We start from the raw sequence: 27,552 nt of genomic DNA on the forward strand, positions 1-27,552 counted from the left end.
TTGATATTGATCCTTCAATCAAGGGGAACATCTGTTTTCTATCTACCCTGCCAATGTTCCTCCTTATCTTACGTACATCTATCAAGTCCCCTCTTAGCATTCTGTGCACTAAAGAAAGACAACCTGAGCCTATCCAGTCTCTGCTCATTGCTGAAATGCACCATCCCAGGCATTATCCTGGTGAATCTCCTCTGCAACCTCTCCAATATAATCACAACTTCCCTATAGTGTGGTGACCAGAACTGCACGCAGTACTCCAGCTGTGGCCTCACCAAAGTTCTGCATAGCTTCAACACAACCTCCTTGCACTTTTAATCTATACAGCAACTGATAAGAAGGCGTGTGGTACACTTGCCTTTAACTTGCCTATTAAACTGCCAGACACCTTCAGGGATCTGTGGACAAGCATCCCATGATCCCTGTAGTCCTCTGAACCTCCTTGTGTCCTGCCATTCATTGAGTATTCCTTGTTGTGTTTTTTTGCTTCCAAACAGTTCCTCCCAGGAAAAGGAAATAGTTCTGAAAGATTAGAAAATGAGTTATCTTGGTGTAAGGATTTTAGTTTGAAAGTTTCAGATCAGGAGTGTTTGTTTAGAACACTGAAGGGCTTATTCAAAGCCAAGAAAGTCTAAGCTCAGTCATGTGAATACTTAAGGAAGAAGCTATCAAACTCTTGAGGAATTGAAAGCAACAGTTAAGTTAAAGTGGAGGTATTTCGAAAAGGAAATTCTGTCTGGCATTTGAGTAAAGGCATGCTGTTGGAATAGGTGGGATTGTATTTTAAGAGTGTGTTTCAAAACCTTTGAAATTGTGGGAAAATGTAAATAATTTGATAGTCTATTTTGTCTTCTTTTGAGTAATAAACTTCTGTTTCATTTTTAAAAATAACTGCAGCATTGTGTGTTTGTGTTTCAGTGAAAGACCACCTTATTTAATAAAACCAAAACAACATATGATCTATTACAGCAGATTTCGGACTAGGTGTCTGACTTGTCCAGTAACAACAGCTGGGATCCCACCAGATGTAACGATAAAATCAGAGACTGAAATGTGCAAACATAGGAATTAGGAGCTGACATGACCATTCAGCTTCTCCAGCCTGCTCCGCCATTCCGTAAAATCTTGGCTGCTTTGTTTGTGTTTCAAATTCCACATTTCCACCTAGCCAACCCTAATTCCCCTTCCTAATAAGCATCTGCCTTGAAAATATTGAATGATCCTGCTTCCATTGCTCTCTGAGGCAGAGAGTTGTGGAGTCACTCAGAGAGAGAGAACATTTCTCCTCATCCCTGTCCTGAAAGAGCGACATGTAATTTATAAAAAATACCCTTAGCCCTGGACTTACCCACAAGAGGGAGCATCCTTTCCACATGCACGTTATACACTCAGTTCAAGTCACCACTCACTTTTCCAAACGCCGGTGAAAACAAGCCCAATTTGTCCAAACTATCCTTTGAAAACAATCTACTCATTCCAGATGTCAATCTAATAAACGTCCCCTGAACCCACATTTACAGCCTTCCTTAATAAGGAGACCAAAACTGGACAGTGTCCAAGATGTGGTCTCCCTAATGCTCTGCATAACTAAAGTGTGACTGAAGTCCTCAGTTATATGTTTAATCCCTCTCAAATAATGACAGCATTTCATTAACCTTCTTGGTTATTGCACAGTATTAACTTTTTGTGACCCATCCACCAGATCGCTGTACAACTTGGAATTTGGCAGCCATTCTTCATTTATGTTTTGCTCCACTTATATTCTTCCTGGGAAAGTGACCAACTTCACAATTTTCAACATTCTAATCTGTGATAACCCATGGCCCAGGGGGAATTGCTAATTAATCTCCCTCTGCAGCTCATTGAGTATATGTTCCCTTGGTAACAGGCCATCTCTTGAGCCCTGTATAAAGCAGACTCAGGGATGGGTCTGCAGAACAGTCTGTCCTGGGAAGGGACTAGCCCCATGCTGAGGGATGGGGGCCAGGACGAGTATGCTGCAGCCTGGATGAAGAACGTTGAGAGGTTGGGGCCTGGAGTCCAGAGCCCCACAGTGAGTGGAGCCTGGAAAGGTGTGTTGCTACTGCGGCTGCATACCAGGTTGGTGTTGCTGCCTGGACCCCACAGAGACTGTAGCTGTTGCTGTCTGTACCTGATAGAGTTGTAGCCATTGCTGTATGGACCTCATGGAGACTGTAGCTATGACTGTCTGAACCTCATGGAGGCCGTAGCTGTTGCTGTCTGTACCTGATAGATGCTGTAGCTGTTGCTGTCTGGGACTCATTGAGACCGAAACTGATCTCGTTGCTTTGTCTGGGACATACTTTCTTTTCTCTTCACACAGGATGGGCGTGGTATTTTCCAAAATGATGACCTCAACATCGGAGTCACTGGCGGAACACAGCAAACCTACACTGGGGTAACTGCTGCTGCTTCAGTGCCAGCTCTGGCCACATCACCCTCAGGCTATTGACAAAAAGTTTGTTGGTTAAAAGCTATGTGCACCTAGACATGACCATTTGAGGCCTGTAAAAAGGCAATTGCTGGTGTTGTTGGTCCATCAACCATTGTTGCGAGCTCAAATGTACAGGAAGGCCGTTTCTTCTCTTCAGTCTGAGCAGACGGTGATGCTGGCCAGAGAGAAGGACTCTCTGTGGGTGGGATCTCCCTGCCTGTGGATAACTTGGGAGATCAGGCACAGAGGCTGATGATCGCCAATGTTGCCAGCAAAGTGCTCCTCCCCGACCCATGGTAGCTGAGGGAGGTGATGTCAAGGATAACACCCGTCCCGCTCAACGTTGAAAGATAGCAGACTCTGACATGACTACGACTCCTGATCAAGATTAGAGTGCAAATGTCATTTATTGTATCTGTTGCTCCCAATACAGTCCCCTTTACAAGGGGGAGACTAGACGCCTTTTCGCAGAGCACTTCAGGGAACAGCTCCAGGACACCCGCACCAATCAACCCCACTGCCCCATGGCCCAACATTTCAACTCCACCCCCCCCCCCACTCTGCCAAGGACATGCAGGTCCTGGCTCTTCTCCATCGCCACTCCCTCACCATCCGATGCCTGGTGGAAGAATGCCTCATCTTCCACCTCGAAACCTTCCAGCCCCACGGCATCAATGTCGACTTCGCCAGTTTCCTCATTTCCCCTCACCCCAGTTCCAACCTTCCAGCTCAGCACTGTCCCCATGACTGGCCCTATCTACCAATCTCCCTTCCCACCTATCTGGTCCACCCTCCTCTCTGACCTATCACCTCTATTAACCTATTGCACTCTTAGCTACCTTATCCCCAGCCCCACACCCCTCCCATTTATCTCTCCACCCTGGAGGCTTCTAGCCACATTCCTGATTTAAGGGCTTTTGCCTGAAATGTCAATTTTCCTGCTCCTCGGATGCTGCCTGACCTGCTGTGCTTTTCCAGCAGCACTCTAATCTTGATTCTGATCTCCAGCATCTGCAATCCTCACTTTTTCACCTACTCCTGGTGCCAGGTCTTCATCAGCGTGGCCCAGGAGGAGGAAACAGAAGGAGCCTTCACTGTGCTCCACCAGGGGGTGACCTACCACGCCTAGACAGTGGATGGCATGCAGTATGACCTTCACAAGCAGGTGGTGCACTTTCAAAGGAACTGCCCTGTATGTAAGGCCACCATCGCCACTCCACCATGCCTGCCTCATCCTCCAGAAGGTAATGGCTGGAGCTTTACAAACAGGGCCTGAGCCAGAGGTCGCTGTCACCACAGCTTCTGGCAGGGTGTCTGGGTGGGAAAAAGGCACTTCAGAATTTGTAGTACCTGGAGGAGTGGCTCCAGGACATGTCCCCTCGCTCCAGAGCCAATTGCATTATCCCCAGGCTCAAAGTCCTGTCTGGCTCAACCCAGCACAAAAATGCCCCTGTGGTCATGCCTGTGTCACCCCAGTGTGGTGATCCTGAGACAGGTCTTTATCACATCATCACAGGTGCCCCAAGTCAGGGCCAGAGTCGAGGGTAATGACCCGAAGGAGTGTTTCACTGGCGTAATGATCTTGGGGGTGGTATCATTGCCTGTAATGATCCTGGAGGTAGTGTCACTGGCAGTAATGATCTTGGGTGTGGTGTCACTGGAGAATAGAGCTGGCTGGAATTGGCAGACTACCCCCAACTGTTTTGAGGGGGGAGGAGTCGGTGTGGGAGGGCACGTGCCCAGAGAAGGGAGGGGTCTTGGTGGAAGGCACTGGGGATGATGTGGAATCAGTCTCCAATGAGGGTATGGATTCCAGTGAGCAACTCAGGAACTCCCACAGGAGAAATCTCAGTCAGCGGGACAGACTCCAACTGGCTATGGGTCCCTGGAATCAGGTCAAGCTGGTCTTCTGGTTGGCCCCCTGCATGGCCCCAAATGACCAACATCAAGGCAGGGTGATCTTTGGGGAGCTCCTGAGGCCATTGCATGCCACATACTGAAGAGAAGGTACACAGTGCTGCTGAACTCCACATCAACCACAGCAGGAAGTCACAACGCAGATTCCAGAATATCTCAGTTCTCCACAACGGGAGAATGCTTCCTGCAGGAAACCCACACTATCTTGGGTGATGAAGGACTCAGAGGACTGGTCTGTTGAGTGCCTTCCTGTCCCTTGATCAGGAGAAGGTATTTGACATGATTGATCATGAAGATCTGCTCAGGACTCTGAGAATTTGGGTTAGGAGTACAGTTCATCACCTGGAGTTTGTTCATCATTGTGGAGTGTCTGATTAAAGCGACCACCTCCATGTTGTCCCAGATGGTTCCTATGATCTCCTCCTCCCCATTTTGACCCAGAGAACTACGGTTCACTTCTTCTGGGACACAAAGATGCACTGTGCTATGGCACAGGTTCTGAGTCTCCCTATTGAGGAGGGCAACCAGTTGCTCGTGTGCCTCCACACTCAGGTGGTTACTTTCTGTTTCCAGACCTTGCAACGATACCTTTACGTTGAGCCTCCTGCTAGGTGGTGAGCCATAGCAACATTTCTTTCTGCCAGGTGCGCGACTTCAGTACAACACACAGCTCTTGTTCATTGACTACAAGAGTTTGCAGGTCAACCTCAAGATGCTTCTGTCTTTTACCAGAATCTGATCAATGCCTGGGACATGGATGACTTGCACTGGGCCTTCCCTCCTGCAGAAGTAACAGCTAATGTGAGAGAGCCACCGCTCAGGAATTGCCTGTTCGAATGGCTGATGATAGGTAGGGCCATGGCTGTGCGGGAGACCAGTTTTGGAGATGCGCTAGGTAGGGGAAGCCGGAACTGGGAGCTGGGTTATAAAGGCCTGAACTAGGTGTTCCCGCAGGAATTGAAAACTGTGGCGCTGGAAAAGCACAGATGGTCAGGCAGCATACGAGGAGCAGGAGAGTCGATGTTGCGAGAGTCGACTCTGATCTCCAGCATATTCAATCCTCACTTTCTCAGGAATTGGCTAGCAAGGTGGAGATAAATGTCCAGCTTGTTACAGATTCCACCCGTTGTCTGTTAAACTGCGGTGCTCAGATCGACAGGGTTGGAGGATGTTGAGGTATGCGGTGGGATCCTGTCTGCGGTACCCCTGCTCAGACAGAATTTCACATTAGCCCCAGGATCCTGTACCTCCATCAGGAACCTGCGCCCCACAACCTGTGCCGCCACCTTACTATGTGTACTGTCCTTTCACCTTATGAAGAGGTGTTGCTGCTCACATCTACAACCAGACACACCTTGGTGTGCTTATTTACCAACGGAGAGTGGGGATCCACAGTGAAGGACTCTCATTGCAGGAGTCCTCCCTCTTTCCCTTGGGGACCTGAGGTGGAGGGTGTTACACACTGCAGTCCCATATAACTGGCAGTTCACGGACTCCCATCCCTACTGCTTATTTTGTAGTACGCTTGAATCCATGGACCACGTATATGGTTGTGGGCATTGGCACTTCCTTTTCACTTATTTGAGAAATCTTTTGATGTGTTTTTGGTTGCAATTCAGTCCATTCTTTGGTCACCTGATGTAGAGAAGTGCAGACAGATTGGAGAATCTCCTCATGGGTCTGCTCCTGGGCCTGCAGGCTGGCTATAAACATCTCCAAGCAGTGAGCCTTGAAGAAAGTTATCTCTACTGACTGCCTGCCCCTTGTCCACAGTTACATTTGGGTCCAAGTGTCCTTGGAGGGGGAGAATACGGTATCCATCAATGCCTTTAGATTTGGATATCGTTCCTTCCAGCTGTCCCTACACACCTCAGTTGGCTTTGCCCACAATGGACTTTGCTTGGAAATACTCAATTGGCTACATGTGTGTTTTTACTAGCAGTGGTTATTACTGAGAAATCGTGGTTTCAGTAATAACCACTTTCAAAGCAAAGTCATGGTGATTTGGTGATGGGGAAAGAAGTTCAGTTGTGTGTATGAGCACTTCTGGATATGAAAAGATCCACCAACCTTTGGTGGTTTTCATTGCTCTTAACAGGCTTTGCATGCAAATATCTGATTAGCTACACGGGTGATTTACTGGTTGTTGCTAATAGAGAAAGAAATACCAGAGTGATGGGGAAAACAAAATGTTCAGTTGTGTGTGATTAAGCTTCTGGAGAGAAGGGAAAACAAAGGAAGAACTAAAGCAGACCCAGAAAAGAGTCTGCGGAACTGTCTGCTGTGGGATGGGACTAGCCTTCTTTCTCCAGGAGTAGTGGCCCCATTGTTCAGTAATAAACCAGGTTCCAATTGGGCTTCCTGTGTATTTGCAGTGACAATAAATAACTGTTTTTTCCTGTGACTGAAGAACTTGGTGTGATTCACTTTTATCCTCAGTAACATAGGAACCTGGGAAACAGGAGCAGTAGCTGGCCATTTGGCCCTTAGAGCCTGCCACATCATTCATCATGATCATGGCTGAATCAGTCCTCTCTTCTAGCTTTCTCCCCATAATCCTTTGATCCCTTTTAGCCCAAATATGATATCTGACTCTTTCTTGAAAATGTTCAATGTTTTGATCTTGACTGCTTTCTGTGGCAGAGAATTTGAAAGCTCACCACTTTCTGAGCGAAGAAATGTCACCTCATCTCAGTCCAAAGTGGCCTACCTACCTTGATTCACTTATTCAATCAACAAGCACATCGACCTGGACCCAATATACCGGCCACTGCAGCAGACAGCTGGAACTGACAACTGGAAGTGGCAGATACAAATCACTATAAATGCCGGAGGAAACATCACACAATCGCTTCACAGGAGGCTCCCAAGCACTGAGGATGTCACCTAGACAGGGGGCGAAACGTCTGCAACACAAATTCCCAGCTCAGTGAACAGAACCACAACAACGAGCACCCGAGCTACAAATCTTCGCACAAACTTTGAACTATCTTGTTATGCTTAAAATGTGACCCTTGGTTCTGGACTCCCCAGTCATCGGGAACGTCTTTATCCTGTCTAGTCCTGTTAGAATTTTATAGGTTTCTATGAGAGCGCCCCACCTCATTTTTCTAAATTATAGTGAATACAGTCCTAACCAATCTAGTCTCTCTTCATCTCAGGTAGCTGCAGGGTCAAGAAATAAAGAAGCTATGGAGGGAACAATAAATAAAATTTGTCCTATCTTTATATGATTGATTTATTTTTATAATTTACACATTTAACTGTATTTTCATAAATAAATGTAACAATAAGTTACTACTACGACAACTTTAGCAGGTATGTAAGGCATATCCATCCCATTCTTCTCAGTACCTTGAACAATGTAACTATTAGAACATCAAAGGGTAATTAAACCTCAACAACTTAGTTGTCTTCTGCCATTTTCCATAATGTCCACTAGGATCATAATTTTCTGCCTGATTTTTCTTTCTCATAAAGTTTCAGAGTCATACAGCATGGAAACAGACCCTTCGGTCCAACCAGTCCATGCTGACCATAATGCTAAACTAAACTAGATCCACCTGCCTGATCCTGTCCCATTTCCCTTATACCTTTCCTATTCATATTATTATCTAAGTGTCTTTTAAATGTTGTAACTGTGCCCATAACCCACCAGTTCCTCAGAAAGTTCATTCCATACATGAACCACTTATTGTGTAAAGCATTAGCCCCTCATGTCTTTTGTAAATATCTCTCCTCTCACCTTAAAAATTTTCTCCCAGTCTTGAAATCTCCCATCCTAGGCAAATAACATCTACCATTAACCCTGACTTTCATGATTTTATAAACCTCGAAAAAGGTCACCTCTAAACCTCCTACACTCCAGTGAAAAAAGTCCAAGCCTTTCTTTATAACTCAGACCTTCCATAACCAGCAACATCCTGGTATACCTTTTCTGAACCCTTAGCTTAATAATATTCTTCCAATAACAGGGAAACCAGAACTGGACACAGTAATCCAGAGGGGTCCAACACCTACACTCAAAGGTCTGAGCAATGAAGGCAAGCATGCAAAATGCCTTTTTAACCTCCTGTCTATATGTGACACAAATGTCAAAGAATCATGTACCTGAAATCCTGGATCCCTCTGTCTTACAACACTACCTAAGACCTACCATTACTTGTATAAGTCCTGCCCCTGTATGCTGTACCAAAATGCAATATATTGCATTTATCCATCTTCCACTTTTAAACAACCATCCCTGCTATTTGGGTGAAGGTGTTAAATTGGAGGGAGGCAAACTACAACAATATTAAGCAGGAACTGGAGAATTTTGATTTGAGGTGGCTGTTTGAGGAGAAATCCATATCAGACGTGGATGTACCTCAAATGGCAGTTGATAAGAATTCAGGAGTGGCACATTCCTGTGAGAATGAAGAATAGTTATGACAAGTTATGTGAACCTTGAATGACTAGGGATATTATGACCATAGTCATAAAGATAAAGGAAGCATATGTAAGGTCTAGGAGGGTGGGAACTGATGAAGTCCTTAAAGTATATGAGTAAAGTAAGAAAAAACACTTAAACAAGGAGATAAAAGGGCTAAGAAGAGATCAGGAAAGATAATTAGCAAACAGAATTAAAGAGCATCTTAAGGCTTTTCATACATATATAAAAAGCAAGAGGGTAGCCAGGGAAAGGGTTGGCCTACTCAAGGACAAAGGAGGGAATCTATGTGTGGAGCCAGAGAAGTGAGTGAGGTCCTAAACACATACTTTGTGTCGGTATTCATCAGAGAGAATGAATTGGTGGAGAATAATCTCAGGGAAGGGTGTGTTGAATTTCTAAGCCAAGTTGCTATTAAAAAGGAAGAGGTGTTGTGTGTCTTAAAAGGTATTAAGGTAAATAGGGCCCTTGGTTCTGTTGGGAACTATCCCAGAATATTGTGGGAGGCAAGAGAACAAATTGCTGGACAGATATCTTTGTTTCCTGTTTGGCCACAGGTGGAGTCACAGAGGACTGGAGATTAGCCGATGTTGTCCTGTTCTTTAAGAAGGGTAACAGAGATAACCAAGGAAATTCCAGGTCTGTGAGGCTTGTGTTGGTAGTAGGAAAATTATTGGAAAAGATTCTCAGGGACAAGATATATTAGAGATAGTATAGTTTTGTGCGGCGGAGATTATGCCTCACTAACTTGATCGTGTTTTTTGAGGAGATGATGTTGTCTACATGGATTTCAGCAGAGCCTTTGACAAGGTCCCTCATGGCACACTGGTACGAAAGGTATCAGGTATCAGGGTGAGCTGGCAAGATGGATACAAAACTGGCTTAGTCGTACGACACAGAGGATGGCAGTATAAGGATACTTTTCAGAATGGAGGGTTATGACTAATGGTGTTCCATTGGGATCAGGCATATGGAGGAAAACATAGCTGGTCTAATTAGTAACTTTGCAGACAATACAAAGATCGGTGGCATTGCAAATAGTGTAGAGGATTGTCAGAGGATACAACAGGATATGGATGAGTGGGAGGAAATGGGCAGAAAAATGGCAGATGAAGTTTAATCCAGGCAAATGTGAGTGATGAATTTTGGAGGTCAAGTATAGGTGGAAATTATACAGTGAATGGCAGAACACTTAGAAATATTGATATGCAGAGGTACCTGGGTGTGCAGGTCTACAGATCACTGAAGATGGCAGTGCAAGTAGACAAGATAGTAAAAAAGGCCTATGGCATGCTTGCCTTCCTTAGAAGGGGCATTGAATATAAGGAAAGGCAAGTTATGTTGCAGTTTTCTAGATCTTTAGTTAGGCCACACTTGAACAATACTGGTCACCACACTACCAGAAAGATGTGGATGCTTTGGAGAGGGTACAGAAAAGATTTACCTGGAATTTGCCTGATATGGGGGAATTTTAGCTATGAAGAAAGGCTGGATAGACTGGGATTGTTTTCACTGGAATGTAGGAGATTGATGTGCAATCTGAAAGAAACTTAAAAGATTGTGAATGGCATGAATAAACTGGGAAGAATGAGGTGCAGGGTTGTGGGGGTGGGGGGGGTGGAGTTTAAAAGAGATGTGCGAGGCATGTTTGGCACACAAAGGGGTGACTGCCTGGATGCAGTGCCAGAGGAAGTGGTGGAAGCAGACACAATAGCAGCATTCAATAAACACCTGGACTAATACATGAATAGGAAGGCAATAGAAGGATACGGATCCAGTAAGTGTAAACAGTTTTAGTATCGAAGAGCAAAATGTGTCAGCGCAGACTTAGAGGGCTGAAGGGCCTGTTCCTGTGATGTATTGTTCTTTGTACTATGATATATGCTTGGAAACTAGTTTATGTATGAATGAACTGGAACTAATCTTTGCAGACTTATTTATTTAGAGTTACAATTTACAAATATACACCCCATAACCACAACAGCCACAGTATCAACCAGCATCTGTAGAGGTTAAAATGAATGGCAAGTCAATGCATAACACCTTCATACAATTAAACAGAATTCATTTGCAACTAACAGTCTGGAGTGGAGTTAGTGACACATTGAAGGATTGCTAGCCCTAACGTTAATTTTGTTTTAACCTGGGCCTCTTGGTCCAGGAATATGGACACCCACACAGTTGTTGAATACAATTCTGATGCTGGAGATGGCCCACAGTATTTCAAGGTTGACCCAGTTTCACATTGGGTAGACATGGACTATATGGTCATTACTCAACTCAATTGTCATGCTATATGACAAAATGGTGAGTTTCCTCAGTGTGAAGATGGGCTTTTGCCTCAATTAGGACGATGCAGTCTTCAGTCCTACCGACACTGTCACTGGCAAATGCATCTGCTACAGATAGATTGGTGAGGACAAGTTCAAGTAGGATATTCCCTCTTTTCTTTTCACACTTGGCACAAGCCTAGTCTGGCAGATGTGTCTCTCTGGGTCAGTTGTGGTGCTACCCACCCAGCCTACTCTTGGTGGTGGACAATGAGGGCCCCCTATCCCCAAGCAGAGATTGTTCTGTGCCCTTGCTGCCTTCAATTCTTCTTCCCAGTGATGGTCATCATGGTGGAGCACCGATTCATCAATAGAGGAAGGAGTTAAGTAGAATGATCAGCAGGAATGTTCTTTGTCTCAATATCACACAACGTCATAGGGCTTGAAATCATACCTCCAAAACAGTAATTGGGATGTCTAGATTCCTACAGCAGTAACTCTATTATCATTCTCCACTTTCTGGCAGGTGGGTCTTGTCTGGATCAGAATTTAGATCACGGAAAACAAGGGCCCATGCTCCAGTTCAGACTAGAAACGCTGCTGTGAAAATTGCACTTTGTAACTAGATACATCTGTTAGAATTTCACACAGAAGAGAACAGAAAATCAATTAATCAATCAATCAATCAGTGAAGGGATCAGTTTGAAATTAAAGAAGGTGTGTGACTCCTCACTGCTCCTGAAGCTCCCCCACCCCGCACATCTTATCTGAGTTTAATGCACAGATGATAAGGACCTGGAATGCGAGAGATTCCAAATTTGGTTTCTGCATAGCTTTGTCCTGGCTCATTTTCTGGGAGATGGAATGTGAACTGTTGGAGCATGGAAGTGAAGAACAGGAAGAGTTCAGTCTTTGCCAGCTGTTCCCCCAGGCACACACGGCGACCTGCAGAGAGAGGTGCAAAGAACGGTCAAGTCGGAAGGTTACTGTGGGGTGACACTGATTAAACAACGAATGGTCACGATCTTAAATACCCAATGTCCCACTGATAGCACTCCAGCCCATCTACACTCAATGAATCACTTCCAAAACTTTTCAAACTCCAGTTTATTTTATGCTTTCACTGTATATAGAAGCTGCTGGCAATGTCAACAGTTGTTGCCATGTCTGATTGTCTTTGTGAAGGTGTTGCAGAGCCAAAACTGCTGCAGTCCATAAGACAACCCTTCTAGAATGGTCCAAAAAACCGAGTGCCTTACGATACCATCTCAGACAGCAGTTAGTCATTCAGCAATTTGCTGTAGGATTTGAATGTAGGATTGACCAGGTAAGACAGGAAAATCTCCCTCCCTAAAGAATGTTCCTTTTTACACCAATTTTCGTGGTCATGATATTAGCTTCTAATTCCATATTTGTGCATTGAAATCAAATTCCACCAGGTGTGGTGATGGGAGTTGGTGCCATATCCCCTGAGTGTTAGCATGGACCTCTCAATTATTGGTCCAGTATCAATACTATGACATTACCACCTCCCTTAATACTCTTTCAATTTACTTAATCAATATAAAATTAATTATTTCAAAACTGTGTTGACTATAAAGTGCTTTGAAGGTCAATTTTAATCTAGATTGTGATTAATGAGATTTTATGAGATCAAGGAGGAAAATAAGGCCCTGAACCCAACATTAAGCTGGTCATCATTACAAATTTGCAGCTGTGTATTTCAGTACGGTTAATGCTTCCTCGAATTGTACATTACCTGCAGAGAATGGGATGAAGGCTTCTGGTTTCACAAACTTCCCCTCTGAGTTGAGGAAGTGACCCGGATTAAACTGGTGTGGAGTCGACCAAACATTCTCATCAAACAAGGCGGAGGTCAGATTTGGGATGATTGTTGTTCCCTACATCATTAAAATAGAGACACATGAGTCAAGAATATGGTTGTAATCAGCCATCAGAGCAATAAGGAGGAGGCCATCTGAGTGGGGGGGATGGAAGGGAGATAGCGACCTGTCCAGGTTAAGGCAATTATTCTGAGTCACAGACATTTCTCTCTGTTGTCATAGACAGAAAAGCTTTCAGACCACGCTCCAGGATCAACACCAATAATAGGTTTCTGAATATTCAGAAATATCCTTCCAGCTCAACAGACACAGAAGTACTATACCTCCCACAGAAGTACTATATCGACACCAGGTACCACTCTGGCCATTCTACGCTACACTCCCTCCAAGACCTACACACCCTTTTGAAAGCACAGTACCCATGTCAGGAACTACTCACAGTTATAACTGGCTAGTTATCCTTTCATCATTGATAGGGTTAAGTTGGAGCTAGGGATGTTCGCTCTGTTCAGTTGCCATTATGACCCCTCAGATATACAGCAGAAAGACTTGGGTGACATGTAGGCTTGGGCTGCTCAGTGACAAGTAACAATCCCACCATGCAAGTGCAAGATAATGAATATCTCCAGCATGAGAAAGTCTGACCATCCCCTCTTGACATGGTGCCATTACCACCACTTTAGACCCTCACCAACCACACCCCAGTGGTTACCATTATCTAAGAACTGAACCAATCCTCTCATATCTCATGACTACCTCAATGCCTGACTGCCCAAAGCCTGCCCACAATCTACAAGGCACAACTGAGGAGTGTGGTGGAGCACACCCCACTTGCAGCTCCAACAACAGTACAGAAGCTTGACGCAGTCCAGGACAAAGCAGCCAGCTTAAATGATTTACCTGATTAACCACGCTAGAGTCTATTGTCAATACATAGGTGATCCAGTAAGATACCATCTACAAGACATATTATAACAGTTTGCCAAGATTTCTTAGAGCAATCTAAAACATATTCCATGAGACCTGCATGTCCAAGAGTATGCAGTCCATACCTTAGGGATAGTATAGCCCATGACCTCTGTATCTCTGTATGTTTGATGAGGAAGTGAAATGGGTGCAATATTTCCTGCCCGTTGGGTTTCATGGATGACAGCATTCGTGTACGGCATTTCCTCACGGTCTTCCACCTTTGGCATTCTCTCCTTGCCAATTACTCTGTCAATCTCCTCCTGGACTTTAGCTACAGAAACAGAACAGGTTTTGCAGCTCCATTGGAATAAAAAAAAGGATTTATTTATCAGCATTTACAACATCAAATGTACAAGGAGCTTTAATGCCAAGAAAGTATTTCATGATGTGAACACAGTCAAGATGAAGGAAGCACACAGTTCTGTGTGTACAACAAGGTCACAAGACACATATATTATCTATTTTAGTGAATGGAAACCTGACGTTTGAACATCTCTCATCTTAAACATTTTTGGCCAATTGCATCATCAGCTTATTTCTTTCAATTTAAATCACCTCTGACTCTAAACTCCAAAGGATAGTACGGCTAGAAAACGAAGAGCCCAGAAATCTCAGAAGCTTGGGCAGCTTGAGGAGATTACAAGGATGGACAATATCATGGAGGGATTTTAAAAACAAGGATAAACATTTAAAATCTGAGGCAGTGCATAATCTGCAGCCATGCCAATCAGCCAGCACATAGGTGGAATTTAGTGCAAGTCAGGAAAGGGTAGAAGAGTTTTGGATGATCTCATATTTAAAGAGGGCAGAATGGTTCCTAGGGGAGAAAGTGAGGACTGCAGATGCTGGAGATCTGATTCGAGAATGTGGTGCTGGAAAAACACAGCAGGTCAGGCAGCATCCGAGGAGCAGGAGAATCGGCATTTCGGGCAAAAGCCCGTCATCAGGAATGATCAGGTTCTACTCCTGATAGCTAGTTCATGAAGCAAGAAATCCAAGCCAGCTTCCGTTGGAATTTATTTATTCACAGCGTGAGACCTTACAGGTACCCAGCTCCTGACTCCCTTTAACTCAGGGTGATACATACAGCCACAGTGCTGTTTGGGAGGTGGTTCCAATGACAGTGAAGGAATGGTCCTTCACAGGGATTCATGTTCGATTCCATCCTCGGGCGACTGTGTTCCGGTTTCCTCCACAGTCCAGTGATGTGCAGGCTAGGCGGGTCAGCCATGGGAAATGCAAGGTTACAGGGACAGGGTGTTGATCTGGGTGGGATGCTGTTTGGGAGAGTTGGTATAGACTCGATCGGCCAAATGGCCTGCTTCCACTCTGTATGGATTCTCAATGGCGGAGGTCGAAGGTTTAAACTGTGCTGAAAAAGCAGCCTTGACAAGTTGCTGCGATGTGTCTTGTAGATGGTACACACTGCTGTTTTAGGTCTTGGCTGTAGAGGGAACAAATGTTTAAAGTGGTAAAAGGTATGACAATCAAGTTGGTGGGTTTGTCTTGGGTCCAGATCAGTTTCTGGTCAATGATAACCACGAGGATGTTGATAGTTAGTCTGAGAGCAAAATGGAGAATTAAAATGACATGTCACCACAACACAGGATCATGCTTTCATAGTGAATAGAACAGTTCTACAATGTGGACCCTCAAACAATATCAGGTTAAAGGAGACCACATTGTGAGCAGCAAATAGAATAGACCAGATCGAGTGAAGTACTTGCAAGTCTCTGCTTCACCCTGGAAGGGGTGCTTGGCACCTCAGACAATGAGGAAGGGAGAGGTAAAGCACTGGACGTTACACTTCATGTATTTGCTCAAAACCTGGAGGCCAAAACAGAAACGTTAAAGGCTGAATGGGAAATGGAAGTGAATTTTGATTTCCACTCTGAATGATTGTGATCTGGAACACTCGCAGGCTCAGCCAGCAACTCCAACACCCAAGTGAAAAAAAAACACTTTGCCCAAGATTATTTATGGAAGCTGATTCCATAAATAATTCCAAAATGGACTGAGAGGGGTACTTCAGTAAGAAAAAACTACGCAGTTACAAATAAAATGTACCTTCTGCTCCACTTTAAAGAATCCAGCACAGTCACCACAGGCTGAATGGTTTCTCCTGGCTATTGGTTTCTATGATTCTACAATGCTATGGAACAAATACATCCAAATCCACTACAACTCTTCTCCTTCTGCATCATTTATTACTGATCCTCTCCTCCCTCACGCCTCCCCCTCAGTTCCCATTGAAATCTCTGTTCTGCTCACTCCCACAGTCCAGGATGGTAACCATGGTCCTGTCAGGTATATAAGGTCCATCTGTACTTACACTGCACGTCTGGATGTTGCACCATAAAAAGCAGACCCCAGAGTAGAGTGGTGGACGTGGTCTCAGTCCCAGCTGCAAAGAGATCTAAAACAGTCCCCAACAAATTGCCTTCCTGGAAACTTGATTGTGGGTTGTGTTTCATCTGAAATCAAGTTACAAAAAGGATCAGTAATTAAGGAATGGAACTATAGGAATAAGAGAATACAATATGAGCCCTGTCAGACCACCCTGTCTGTGCTAATTCCTTGTTAGAATGATCCAGCTAATTCCACTCCCTTTGGTAATTGACCCTGAAGCCATGGGAACAGTGTTTCCATTCTCAATCTATCCAATCCCTTCATGATCTTTGAATACCTCCATTAAATCAATTTACAAATGTTCCATGTTTAAATTTGTGAATTTGATTATGACTGATACTCACTCAGTTAGTTAAGCTTGTGTGTCAACTCATACAGAATTAAACAAAGCTCTTGAAAGATCTGGATGCTGAAGCTGGAAGCATGGAGCAGACACCTTAAAGCACAATGAATAAATCCTGTTGCACACAAAGAAGCTAGCATATAAACCCAAGGTATTAGAATTACAGATCAATGAATCCCATTCACCTGGTCTCTCCAAATGGCCCTATAAATTTTACTTATTCAATTTCCTTTTGAAAGTTTAAAGCCAGACAACTTTGTTGTATAGTCATTTACGAAATGCTGCCAAGACAAACATTTATTTCTCAGCCCTAAAGTCCAAATATCTGCAGATTAGATAGATTGACCATGCTAAATTGCCCATAGTTCCAGGGATGTGCAGGCTCGGTGGATTAGCCATGGGAAGTGCAGGGTATCGGGGTGGGTCTGGGTGGGCTGCTCTTCAGAAGGTCGGCGTGGACTCGATGGGCCGAATGGCCTGCTTCTACACTGCAGGAATTCTATAAAATGCCCTCCTTAACAGTCGGGTCTACATAATTAGTAAGAGTTAGGATATCACAAATGAACTATTGATTTTCAAACTCCATCATCCAATTTATTATGCACTGAAATGGTATTCAAAGTGTCAAAAGCATGGACTTAAAATGATTAGAAGCACCATATCAAACAAAAGCAAGGCCAAGCTTCATGAAACGAATTAAGCAAGAGACAGCTGAACTGGAACTAATGTTTTATCTGACAGAGACAAAACGGCTTCTTGGGGAGTGAATAACTGTTGATTATCAAAAGATTATCAGAGGAGAGCAGAAAATATCTTCAACAGAGGGAAAAGGAGGCCAAACATCCACTGCGAAGACTTTAATATGGCACAGTTACCTTCTCTTTCCCTGCTAAAAAGGTATTAAATAGCTCCACAGAATGTAAAGTTAGACCGTCCCCATGACACCACCTGGAATAGGCCCAGTTTCCATCTCCTACCTTCTCCTGCTCTGTTAAGAAAGCATCGATGAAGTCCCTGGGCTCATTTGGATCCCATTGTTTTTTATGTTCCATGACTTTCTCCCGAACAAACTCAACAGCTTTATTCTGATTTTCAAATATCTTATTGTGTGGACCAGGGAAGTGACGAATAAAGGGAAATGTATTCAACAACTGCAAAGCAAAACAGAGTTTGAAATGAAACATATGTTCTTTTGCAAAAAGAATTCCTTCTGATTTTGTTGGAAATAATCCCAGAGAAATTCATCTCAATATATTTATGGAGATAATGGTGACATTTTACATCAATGGCTTTAGAATATGGTATCTAACAGGAGACTGATACCTTCTGTATCTGCATGGACTATTTTACTACTTCACCCCAAAGAAAATTGGCAACAGTAAGTAACAAGGGTCTTTTCAACAGAATATCTCATATCTCTAAGTTAATCACTTGACTACTTTATCACAAAGAAAACTAGAAGCATTTTCAAAAAAGTATCTTGCAGTTTGTTGAGATTTCTTCAAGTTGAGAACAGTAATAATGGTTTTCTCTGTGACTCTGTCAACTCCTGTTACAGGTGGTAGTGTATTCAATGTCCAATTACCCTATAGTGCAGCTTGACCCTAACCAATCAGGATAGGGTTATGTTGCTGACTTCTCTTTACCCAAGTCACAGCCTTGCGCCTTTGTTTGAAACTAATCCACTCTCCCACTTTACTTGACCCAGTGGGAAGACGGTGAGGTTACCTTTTCAGGTCCAAGTCTGCCCTCTGGAGCATCAGTTCATGACAACCCTGGGACAGCAGTTTACACCGCCCCCTACTGAGCACAAAATACAATGAACTGCAAGCAATGATCAAATCATCATCTAACACAGCACAGGAATAGTAAAGTCCCGCATCAGATGTGAGGAAAGCTGAAGCTTGTTGTATGCTCCTTAAATTTGCCATTGAATGAAACTTACATCTGGAATTTCCTGAGAAGAAGGACAACTAGAGAGGTAATGTCAGTCTCAGTGTTCAACTGTGTGTTCGCCGACATCTAAATGGCTCATTCAATTTGTGGTGGTGCAGGCCATAAACTCAAACCAATTTTCACTCAGGTAAATCTGTCTTTAATGCGGACACTTGTGGTCACTTCATTTAGTTAATGGTAGCTAATGAAAAATAGGTAGGAAGATAAGTTTTGAAGATACAAAGATATCACTGATGAAGAAAGATAGATTGAATGAGTGGGCAAATATCTGGCAAATGGAGTATAATGTGGGAAAACATGAAGTTTTTCACTTTGGCAGGAAGAATAAAAAGTAGAGTGCTACTGAAATGAAAAACAACTGTAAAATTCTAAAGTGTGTCGAGACTTAGCTCTTCTGATGCATGAGCCACAAAAACATTTGAATGATTCAAGAAGGATAATGAGATGCTACCCTTCATTATCAGAAAACTAAACAGGAGAGTAAGTATGTTATGTCTCAGTTATACAGAGCATGGGTGAGACTACATCTTAAGTTCTGTGTGCAGTTTTAGTCTTCTTATTTAATGAAAGATGTAAATGCATTGAAGGTGATTCAGAAGCAGTTTACAATATTGACACTTAGACTGAGTGGGCTATCTAATGAGGAAGGGTTGGATGGGCTGGGTTTGTTTCCACCGGAGTTTAGAAAAGTGAGGACTGACTTGAATAAGATTCTGAATGGACAACACATTCAACCATCCCTAACGTGCACCACCACAAGAATGTGGATCATTGCAACCTGGAGAGGGACGCCTTTCAGGAGTGCAGGTGGGCAAGTGGTGGGTGTGTTGGATAAATGAGGGAGGGGCAATGAGGCGGATAGAGTGACTGTATTAGCTATATATGATTCAACACAAATATACAACTTGGGGTCAGAGGTAGGCTGTTTGGCCCCTTGAGTTTAGATCAGAGTGATGCTGGAAAAGCACAGCAGGTCAGGCAGCATCTGAGGAGCAGGAAAATCGATGTTTCGGGCAAAAGCCCTTCATCATGAATAGAGACAGGAAGCTGCCAGGGTGGAGAGATAAATGAGGGGTGGGGGTGGTAGTGGTGCTGGGGAGAAGGTAGCAAAGAGTACAGTAGGTGAATAGGAGTGGGGATGAAGGTGATAGGTCAGAGGGGAGTGTCAGTCACCTTGCCCCCCCCCCCCCCAACCTCCTGCTGCATGCTCCACCAATCACATTAGGTTGCTATCTATCTAATTGTTAGCAGGGTAAACAGGAATGGGAATCTGATGCCAACATCAGATTATCTTATTGAATGGTGGAGCAGGCCCCAGCTGCCTCAGAACACTTAAAACCCAGGGCATCAATGTGGACTTCACCAGTTTCCTCATTTCCCCTCCCCCCCACCTTACCTCAGTTCCAACCTTCCAGCTCAGCACCATCCTCATGACCTGTCCTACCTGCCAATCTCCCTCCCCATCTATCCGCTCCACCCTCCCCCTGACCTATCACCTCCATCCCCATCCCCATTCACCTATTGTACTCTTTGCTACCTTCCCCCACCCTCCCCTCTGACCTATCACCTTCCAAGGAAACTTTTATCTTGGTATTCAAAACGTTCCCCAGCCAAAGTCTTCTCATACTGAGCCTAACCTTGAGAAGACTTTGAAATCTGGACTTTTCCCTTGTCTTTTGGATAAGGACTTAAAGATGTAGATGTTTTTCTTTGTCTTTTGGCCCTGTTTGTTTTTTTAATTCTGATTTTGTATTTTAAGGTGGCAGCATAGGATAGCGACTTTGTACACCTTTCAGTACTCCTGTACTTGAGTACACGTGACAATAAAATCTAATTCTAAAACTTCAAAATTCTAAGATTGGGAGTCCCACACAGTTTATTGCCTGACTGGTGTCAGCGAAAGGGACATATCAACTTAGTTTGAAAGAATGTGGAAAGGGAAGGAAAGGTCCAGTCTTTATGGTCTACTCTGGGACCAAGAACAGTGAGAAGAAAGGGTAAGAGATCCTGTTTAACAGACCACCAGAACGAATGGGTAAGTTAAAGAACGGATTGTAAAGAGTTATAATCTGTTGTAAGGCCTACACAGTTGAAGAATGTAGCTCAACATTGTCTTATGTCATTTGAGACTGACACAGATATTTAGAACTCTACAATACTCAGTCGTTTACTTATTAATTACCTCATTAATGGCCTTACCTCAGCCCAAATACCAGTTTCCAATTCAAAACTTTCTTCAGTTATCTCTAGAAATCCAAGGAAACTTTTATCTTGGTATTCAAAACGTTCCCCAAAAACAATTGAACAGATAATATTGGAGACTGCACACATTACAATGAAATGTGGATCAAAAGGAAGTCCTGAATAAAAGACAATGAATGATAATATTTTTCAGAGAAATTATCCAAATAATAAGACTTTGAATCTCTTACAAATTGAAATGAGAAATTTGGCAGCATGTTGAATTTTCATTTCTGACCTATGTAAACCTAGCCATCGGGTTTGAGACAATTGAGGAATGATGGCTTGATAGTAGTATCATTGGACTACAGACCAAGGTTAATGTCCAAGAGGGCTTCAGATGATTCTTTAAATAGAAGCAATATTCAGCTTTACAGGAAAATGGCAGGAGAATGGATCTGAGTCATGATGCTCACTCAGAGAACCAGTGAAGACATGGTAGGCTGAATGGCTGTAATAAATCTATGATTCTTTTTCCCCTTAATGGGGCAATAAGGGTCTTTCTTTCATTGAACCAGTCAACAAAACAAATTCTTCCACAGAAACATTGTCAGCTTCCCATGTTCCACCAACCATCATTCTAGCTTATTCAAGTTCTACTCCCACCTCCTGATATACAAATGTGTACCAAATCCCTTCATCTATATGCTACGGACCTACTTTACCTCAGAACTCCAATACCTCAATGTCAAAATTCTTCGCCATATTTTCATCCCTCCATAACTTTGCCTATCCCTGTGTCTGGAAACTCCTCCAGCAGAATCCCTTGGGGGGAATGTGTTCCTCCAACCCTGGCCTGAGATATATCTCCTCATTTCCTGCATTCCACTACTGACATCTGTGCCTTCAGAAGTCTAAAGTCTCATGACACCACATTATAGTCCAACAGGTTTATTTGAAATCACAAGCTTTTGGAGCACTACTCCTTCATCAGGTGACTTTGTATACCCCAGTCCAATACCTGCACCTCCACATTCATAAGTCTAGATCCCAAAGCAATGTCTACTTTCCCTTTGGTGTGGAAATGTACAACTGTAGAAAATTCCTCCAAACACTCGAGAAATACTTGCTCCACCTTTGTCCTTTACACTATATTTGAATGACTATAGTCACCCATTATATTACTCAATGGCTCTTTCACTTGTAATCCCCTTGCAATGTCTTCCTTTGCATCGTTTGCAGGTAGTCTAAGATCTACATCAAGCAACATAATTGCACCTTTTTTTGATCCTGAGTCTTGCCAAATGTGTTCTTTACTGATCCCACTCAGACTACCTCTCTTTCTAGGATTGCAATACTCAACTTAATGAATGCTGCCACCCCTCCTCTTGTCCTGCCTTTCCTGAATGCCTTCATTAGCTAAGTGTCAGTGATCATGACAGCTTCTTATTTCCACCAGTCATTATACCCACACTCCATATATTTGATTATATAGATTACCTGCTTACCCAATTTAGAAGTTGTTATTTTCCCTCTTACTGACGAGAAATTTTTATTTATTCACAGGACGTTTGTGTCAGCTGTAATGTCAACATTTAATACCGTTGCACAGGTAGTAGCCAGTTACCTTATTCAAACTCTGCTATCTGGGCAATGTATTTACAGTCAATGCAATTAAACAAGGGACTTCCAGTATTTTAACTAGGGAAGGAGCTGTGATATACCTCCAGGTCTGGATGGTGTGTGACTTGGAGGAAATTTTGCAGGAGGAGGTATTCCCTTGTGCCTGCTGCCTCTTAATCTTTTAGAGGATAGAGTTTGAGCACTTGAAGCGGTGCTGTTGAAAGAGCCTTGGCGAGGTGCTGCAGTGTGTCTTGTAGATGGCACACCCAGGTGGCCCTGAGTGTCAGTTGCAGAAGGACTGGTTGTTGAATTGATGGATGGATTCAGTCAAGGGGTCTTAAATGATATTGCGTTCCTGAGTATTGCTGGAACTGCACCAATCCAGGCAAATGAGTGATCCATCACGTACACTTGGACCTTGTAGATAATGGACAGGCTTTGAGGAGATAATAATTGAGTGAAACCAGTCTCAGTGAATACAACATAAAACCAGTAAGCTCCTTGAAATCTGCTCACCTTTTGTATTTTCAAATTCTTTGGTTAAATATCCAGCCTCTTCCACGATTCGCATCTCCAGAGATTTCTTCCCCAGCCCAAAGTTCCTCAGCGTTGAAAGTGAGAACCTTCTCTGCTCTTTCCACCAAGGGCCATATTTTGCAAAGACTATACCTGCAGGGGTTTAACAGAAACAGAGGGTGGAATCTTATAGGGGTTGGAGCAATGTGAGCTGTGAGAGAGTCAGGTGAAGACTGCAGTGAGATCCATCTCGACATTGGGATCATCTTATTTCGCCTTTTCATGAGTGGTGTGGTGAGAATCTCACTGGTCAGTGTTGAGATACCAATTGAGTGGCATTAATACTTGTCAAACACCTTGTTAATGCATGACCTACCTCATTAATATTTAGCCTGCCATCTTACTGAACTCACCAAACAAGCTCAATATTAAGAAAACTCAACAAGGAAACCAGAGCAGCTATCGGGTGGACTCAGCTCACAACTTGCCCTGAATGACCTCCACATTTCCCCACAACCAAATTGCAGCTCAGAGCATGATCGACCATCCGGGCACTTTCACTGGCAGTGCACTCTGGGAGCGCAGACTTACATTGAAGGGTGTATCAGCAACCATCATTGAAAGGCAGCAATGCAGAGATGGGCAGCCAGCTGACAGACTGGATCAGGCTGCATCTCATGGCCGCTTGGATGCTCTCTTAGCACCCACTCACTCAGCACCTACCTCACCACACAGCCCAGCCACCCCGTTGCATGGAGAGTGTAGATAGGCTTGGGTGTGGTTCCATCTTTAGCACTGCCCTGTCTCCTTGTGTGGAGGGGGCACCTAGATGGCATCCCTCCTCCTGTCCCCTTCCCTGTCCACCATGCTTTTGGTCCTCAGGACCAATGGATGGGGCAATGGAGTGCATGTCTAACAGATGCTGAGAGTGCTGGCCCTGTCTCTTGAGGCTTTGCTGAACCTGTAAAGAACTGTTTAAACCCACTGTTTTGATGTGAGTGGGAGGTTTGTGAGGGTTTTGTAGGGGACTGTAGGGGCAAAAACAGGAAAGGTAGCCCCTTTGATTGGCACCACATCCACAAGCTTCCACTCTGTTTACCACCCAAACATCAGTAGTAGCAGTGTGTACCATGGTGGGAACAATTCATCCTCAAACGCACAATGAGATCTGTTCTCTCAGTTTCCACAAAATACTCTGTAGGCTGATAAGATGATGGAATCTTGATTATCCATCGTTTCTAATTGATTGCAATTGACTCAGAGGTAAAGCCACAAAGGGAAGACATTCAGGCCAAACAATAGCCAACCAACAGAACCTGGCTGCTGAGACTATATCTGAACCCTGCAAAATAGTTACCTTCTGCCATATGTTTAGTGAAATTTTCATTAACTGCTAACTGTGGCCGATCGGCAAAATCTTCTGATTTCTTCACCAGTGCCTCATTCAGGGCTTCATAGCCGTTCAGTATCACTGTGTTAGTCCATCCAGATTGCACACTCACCACGTCACCATATTTCTTCCACAGCTTAAAAGTAAAGCAGAGAATTAAATGGGGAAAAGTGCAAGTTTACTATTTTAGTTACAAGATTCATCAGACAGACCTGAGCCATTGGAGTCACTCAGTTTGGGAGTTGTTCTGCACTCCTGAACCAGTTAGTGCTGGGCTTCAACCTAATAGATGGAGATGATATACAAGGGTGAACTGTTTTCCTGCAAAGTTAAAAAATCACACAGCACCAGGTTATGGTCAAACAGGTTTATTTGGAAGCACTAGCTTTCGGAGCGCTGCTTTTTCATCAGGTGGTTGTGGAGCGCTCCGAAAGCTAGTGTTTCCAAATAAACCTGTTGGACTATAACCTGGTGCTGTGTGATTTTTAACTTTGCAGGAAAACAGTTCACCCTTGTATATCATCTCCATCTATTAGGTTGGAGCCCAGCACTAACTGGTTCAGGAGTGCAGAACAACTCCCAAACTGAGTGACTCCAATGGCTCAGGTCTGTCTGATGAATCTTGTAACTAAAATAGCACAACAGGTCAGGCAGCATCCGAGGAACAGGAGAATCGAAGTTTCGGACAAGAGTCCTTCATCAGGAATGAGGCTTGTGAGCCGAGGGGGTGGAGAGATAAATGGGAGGGGGGGCTGGGCTGGGGGGAAGGTAGCTGAGAGTGCAATCGGTGGATGGAGGTGGGGGTAATGGTGATAGGTTGGAGAGGAAGGTGGAGCAGATAGGTGGGAAGGAAACTGGACAGGTAGGACAAGTCATGTAGGTGGTGCCGTGTTGGAAGGTTGGAACTGGGATAAGGTGGGAGGAGGGGAAATGAAGAAACTGGTGAAGTCCACAATGATGCCCTGGGGTTGGAGGGTCCCAAGGCAGAAGATGACGTGTTGTTCCTCCAGGCATCGGCTGGTTAGGGAGTGGCGATGGAGGAGGCCCAGGACCTGAATGTCCTCGGCAGAGTGGAAGGGGGAGTTGAAGTGTTTGGTAATGGGGCGGTGGGATTGGTTGGTGCGGGTGTCCCAGAGATGTTCTCTGAAGTGCGTGCAAGTAGGCGTCCAGTCTCCCTAATGTAGAGGAGGTCGCTTCAGGAGCAACGGTTACAGTAAACGACATGTGTGGAAGTGCAGGTAAAACTCTGATGGATGTGGAAGTCTCCTTTGGGGCCTTGGATGATGGTGAGGGAGGAGGTGTGGGGACAGGTTTTGCAATTCCTGTGGTGGTAGGGGGTGCAGGTTTTGCAATACCTGCACTTCCACACGTCATTTATTGTATTCGTTGCTCCCAATGCTGTCTCCTTTACATTGGGGAGACAAGGTGCCTATTTGCAGGCATTTCAGAGATCATCTCTGGGACACCCGCACCAACCAACTCCACCGCCCTGTCGCTGAACACTTCAACTCTGTCAAGGACATGCAGGTCCTGGGCCTCCTCCATCGCCACACCCTCACCACCAGATGCCTGGAGGAAGAATGTCACAAATTCCACCTTGGAACCCTCCAACTCCATGGCATCAATGTGGCTTTCACCAGTTTCCTAATTTCCCCTCCCCCCACCTTATCCCAGTTCCACCCTTCCAACACGGCACCACCCTCATGACCTGACCACCTTCCTTCCCACCTATCTGCTCCACCCTCCTCTCTGACCTATCACCATTGCTCTCACCTCAGTCTACCTATCAACCTCTCAGCTACCTTCCCCCAGCCCCACTCCATCCCTTCCCATTTATCTCTCCACTCCCTCGGCTCACAAGTCTCATTCCTGATGAAGGGCTCTTCTCTGAAATGTAGATTCTTCTGCTCCTCAGATGTGCCTGACTTGTTGTGCTTTTCCAGCACCACACTCTCAACTCTGGTCTCTAACATCTGCAGTCCTCACTTTCTCCTTGTGTAATTCTGACCAGTTTGCCTTTGAAGGTCATGCCCCTGGGAAATGCTAGCTCAACTCTGAATGGCCGGATCAGATGTTCTAGCTTGAGCAGCCTCTGAATGTGCCTCCCCTTTGAGAATGGCCTTGAGTTGCTGCAGTTGTTCATCACCTGACGTAGTTTGTTGAAACTGCTCAACTCGACTGCAACCAGTGGAATGAGATTGATGTTGCAGGCTGGAACCTTTGGGTGTTGCAACTGCTAAATTTGTCATTTCATGGATTGCAATAATATGCAGATCTACACATGCGAGTAGGACAATGAAAGGTAGTCTATCTGTTTCCACAAAGTAGTAGGTTTCACGTGTCCACCCTGAGGATCTGTATTGGCATTTAAGATGCCAATGCATGGAATGTCGGAGCAGTTGCAAGCAGTTATCTTATCTTCAGTAAACTGTCCTATCTTATTTCCAATTTCCCATGGGCACCTTGTGTAAAATCCATAAAAAGACAATATTTGTACTGTCATCAGAGGGACTCTGTTCAGCAACATGGACTTTGCTATCTGGATATCTAGGTAAGATGATTCTACTCAGAGTTATATCTAAGCTGTCTATCTTAAGTATTTGCTAATAAGAAAATCCATTAGCTGTAAGAAATCATATTAAATCTGAAAACTGTGACTAACTCCATTTAAATTTGGAACAATTGCATCATGAATATATATGTTACTTAGTCCAGTGAAGAAAGCAACATCTTAAAAGCAACATATTTAAAGAGAGGTGGGTAAAGAAAATTTAGAATAAATAAAGAAGAGGTGGGTCAGACGTTAGACAGAATTAATTGAACAGAAACAAAGAAAAACAGATGCAACAATCCATAACAAAAACAAGCAGAGATTGAGGGTTAAATATGATTGATAGAATGGGGTCTCTCTCTCTCTCTCACTCATTCACTGCTATCTGACCATTTTGTACTTTACCTTGGCAAACGACAAGTGGGGGTTGTTCAAGTCCACCTGAAGAATGTTCCCAATGAAAGGTAAACCCCAGGGCCCAGGAGGGTAGTTCTGGCCCTTGCGTCTCTTCATGAAGTCAAAGACCAGGGTAAACACCATGAAGAACATGGCCAGTACAGTGAATCTATCACATATCATTGAGAGAAACCCGGGGAATGCTGAGAGCTCCATGTTTCCCAGAGAGACAAACACTTGTCCAGCAGTCAGAGAACAAATTCCAGCTGACAGTGAGTGAGGCTGCTGCAGCGTTTTATTGGGAGC

The 27,552-nt window shown here is 44.1% G+C and overlaps 1 protein-coding gene and 1 pseudogene across 1 annotated transcript; one reads left to right on the plus strand and one right to left on the minus strand.

The window, feature by feature from the left end:
• LOC140491337 (microtubule-associated protein RP/EB family member 1 pseudogene) overlaps positions 1–27,552 on the plus strand; it is a 59,631-nt pseudogene that overhangs the window by 30,837 nt on the left and 1,242 nt on the right.
• On the minus strand, positions 10,723–27,525 carry LOC140491335 (cytochrome P450 2D3-like). The gene is made up of 9 exons (XM_072589368.1): positions 27,256–27,525; positions 24,267–24,435; positions 22,910–23,062; positions 20,789–20,949; positions 17,611–17,784; positions 16,214–16,355; positions 13,965–14,152; positions 12,828–12,969; positions 10,723–12,013 (listed from the first exon to the last, which is right to left on the minus strand). Exons 1-9 carry the CDS (start codon positions 27,460–27,462, stop codon positions 11,832–11,834), a joined length of 1,518 nt encoding a protein of 505 aa, XP_072445469.1. The 5' UTR covers positions 27,463–27,525; the 3' UTR covers positions 10,723–11,831.

This window comes from Chiloscyllium punctatum, chromosome 19 (assembly GCF_047496795.1).
Source record: "Chiloscyllium punctatum isolate Juve2018m chromosome 19, sChiPun1.3, whole genome shotgun sequence".
Taxonomy (NCBI): domain Eukaryota; kingdom Metazoa; phylum Chordata; class Chondrichthyes; order Orectolobiformes; family Hemiscylliidae; genus Chiloscyllium; species Chiloscyllium punctatum.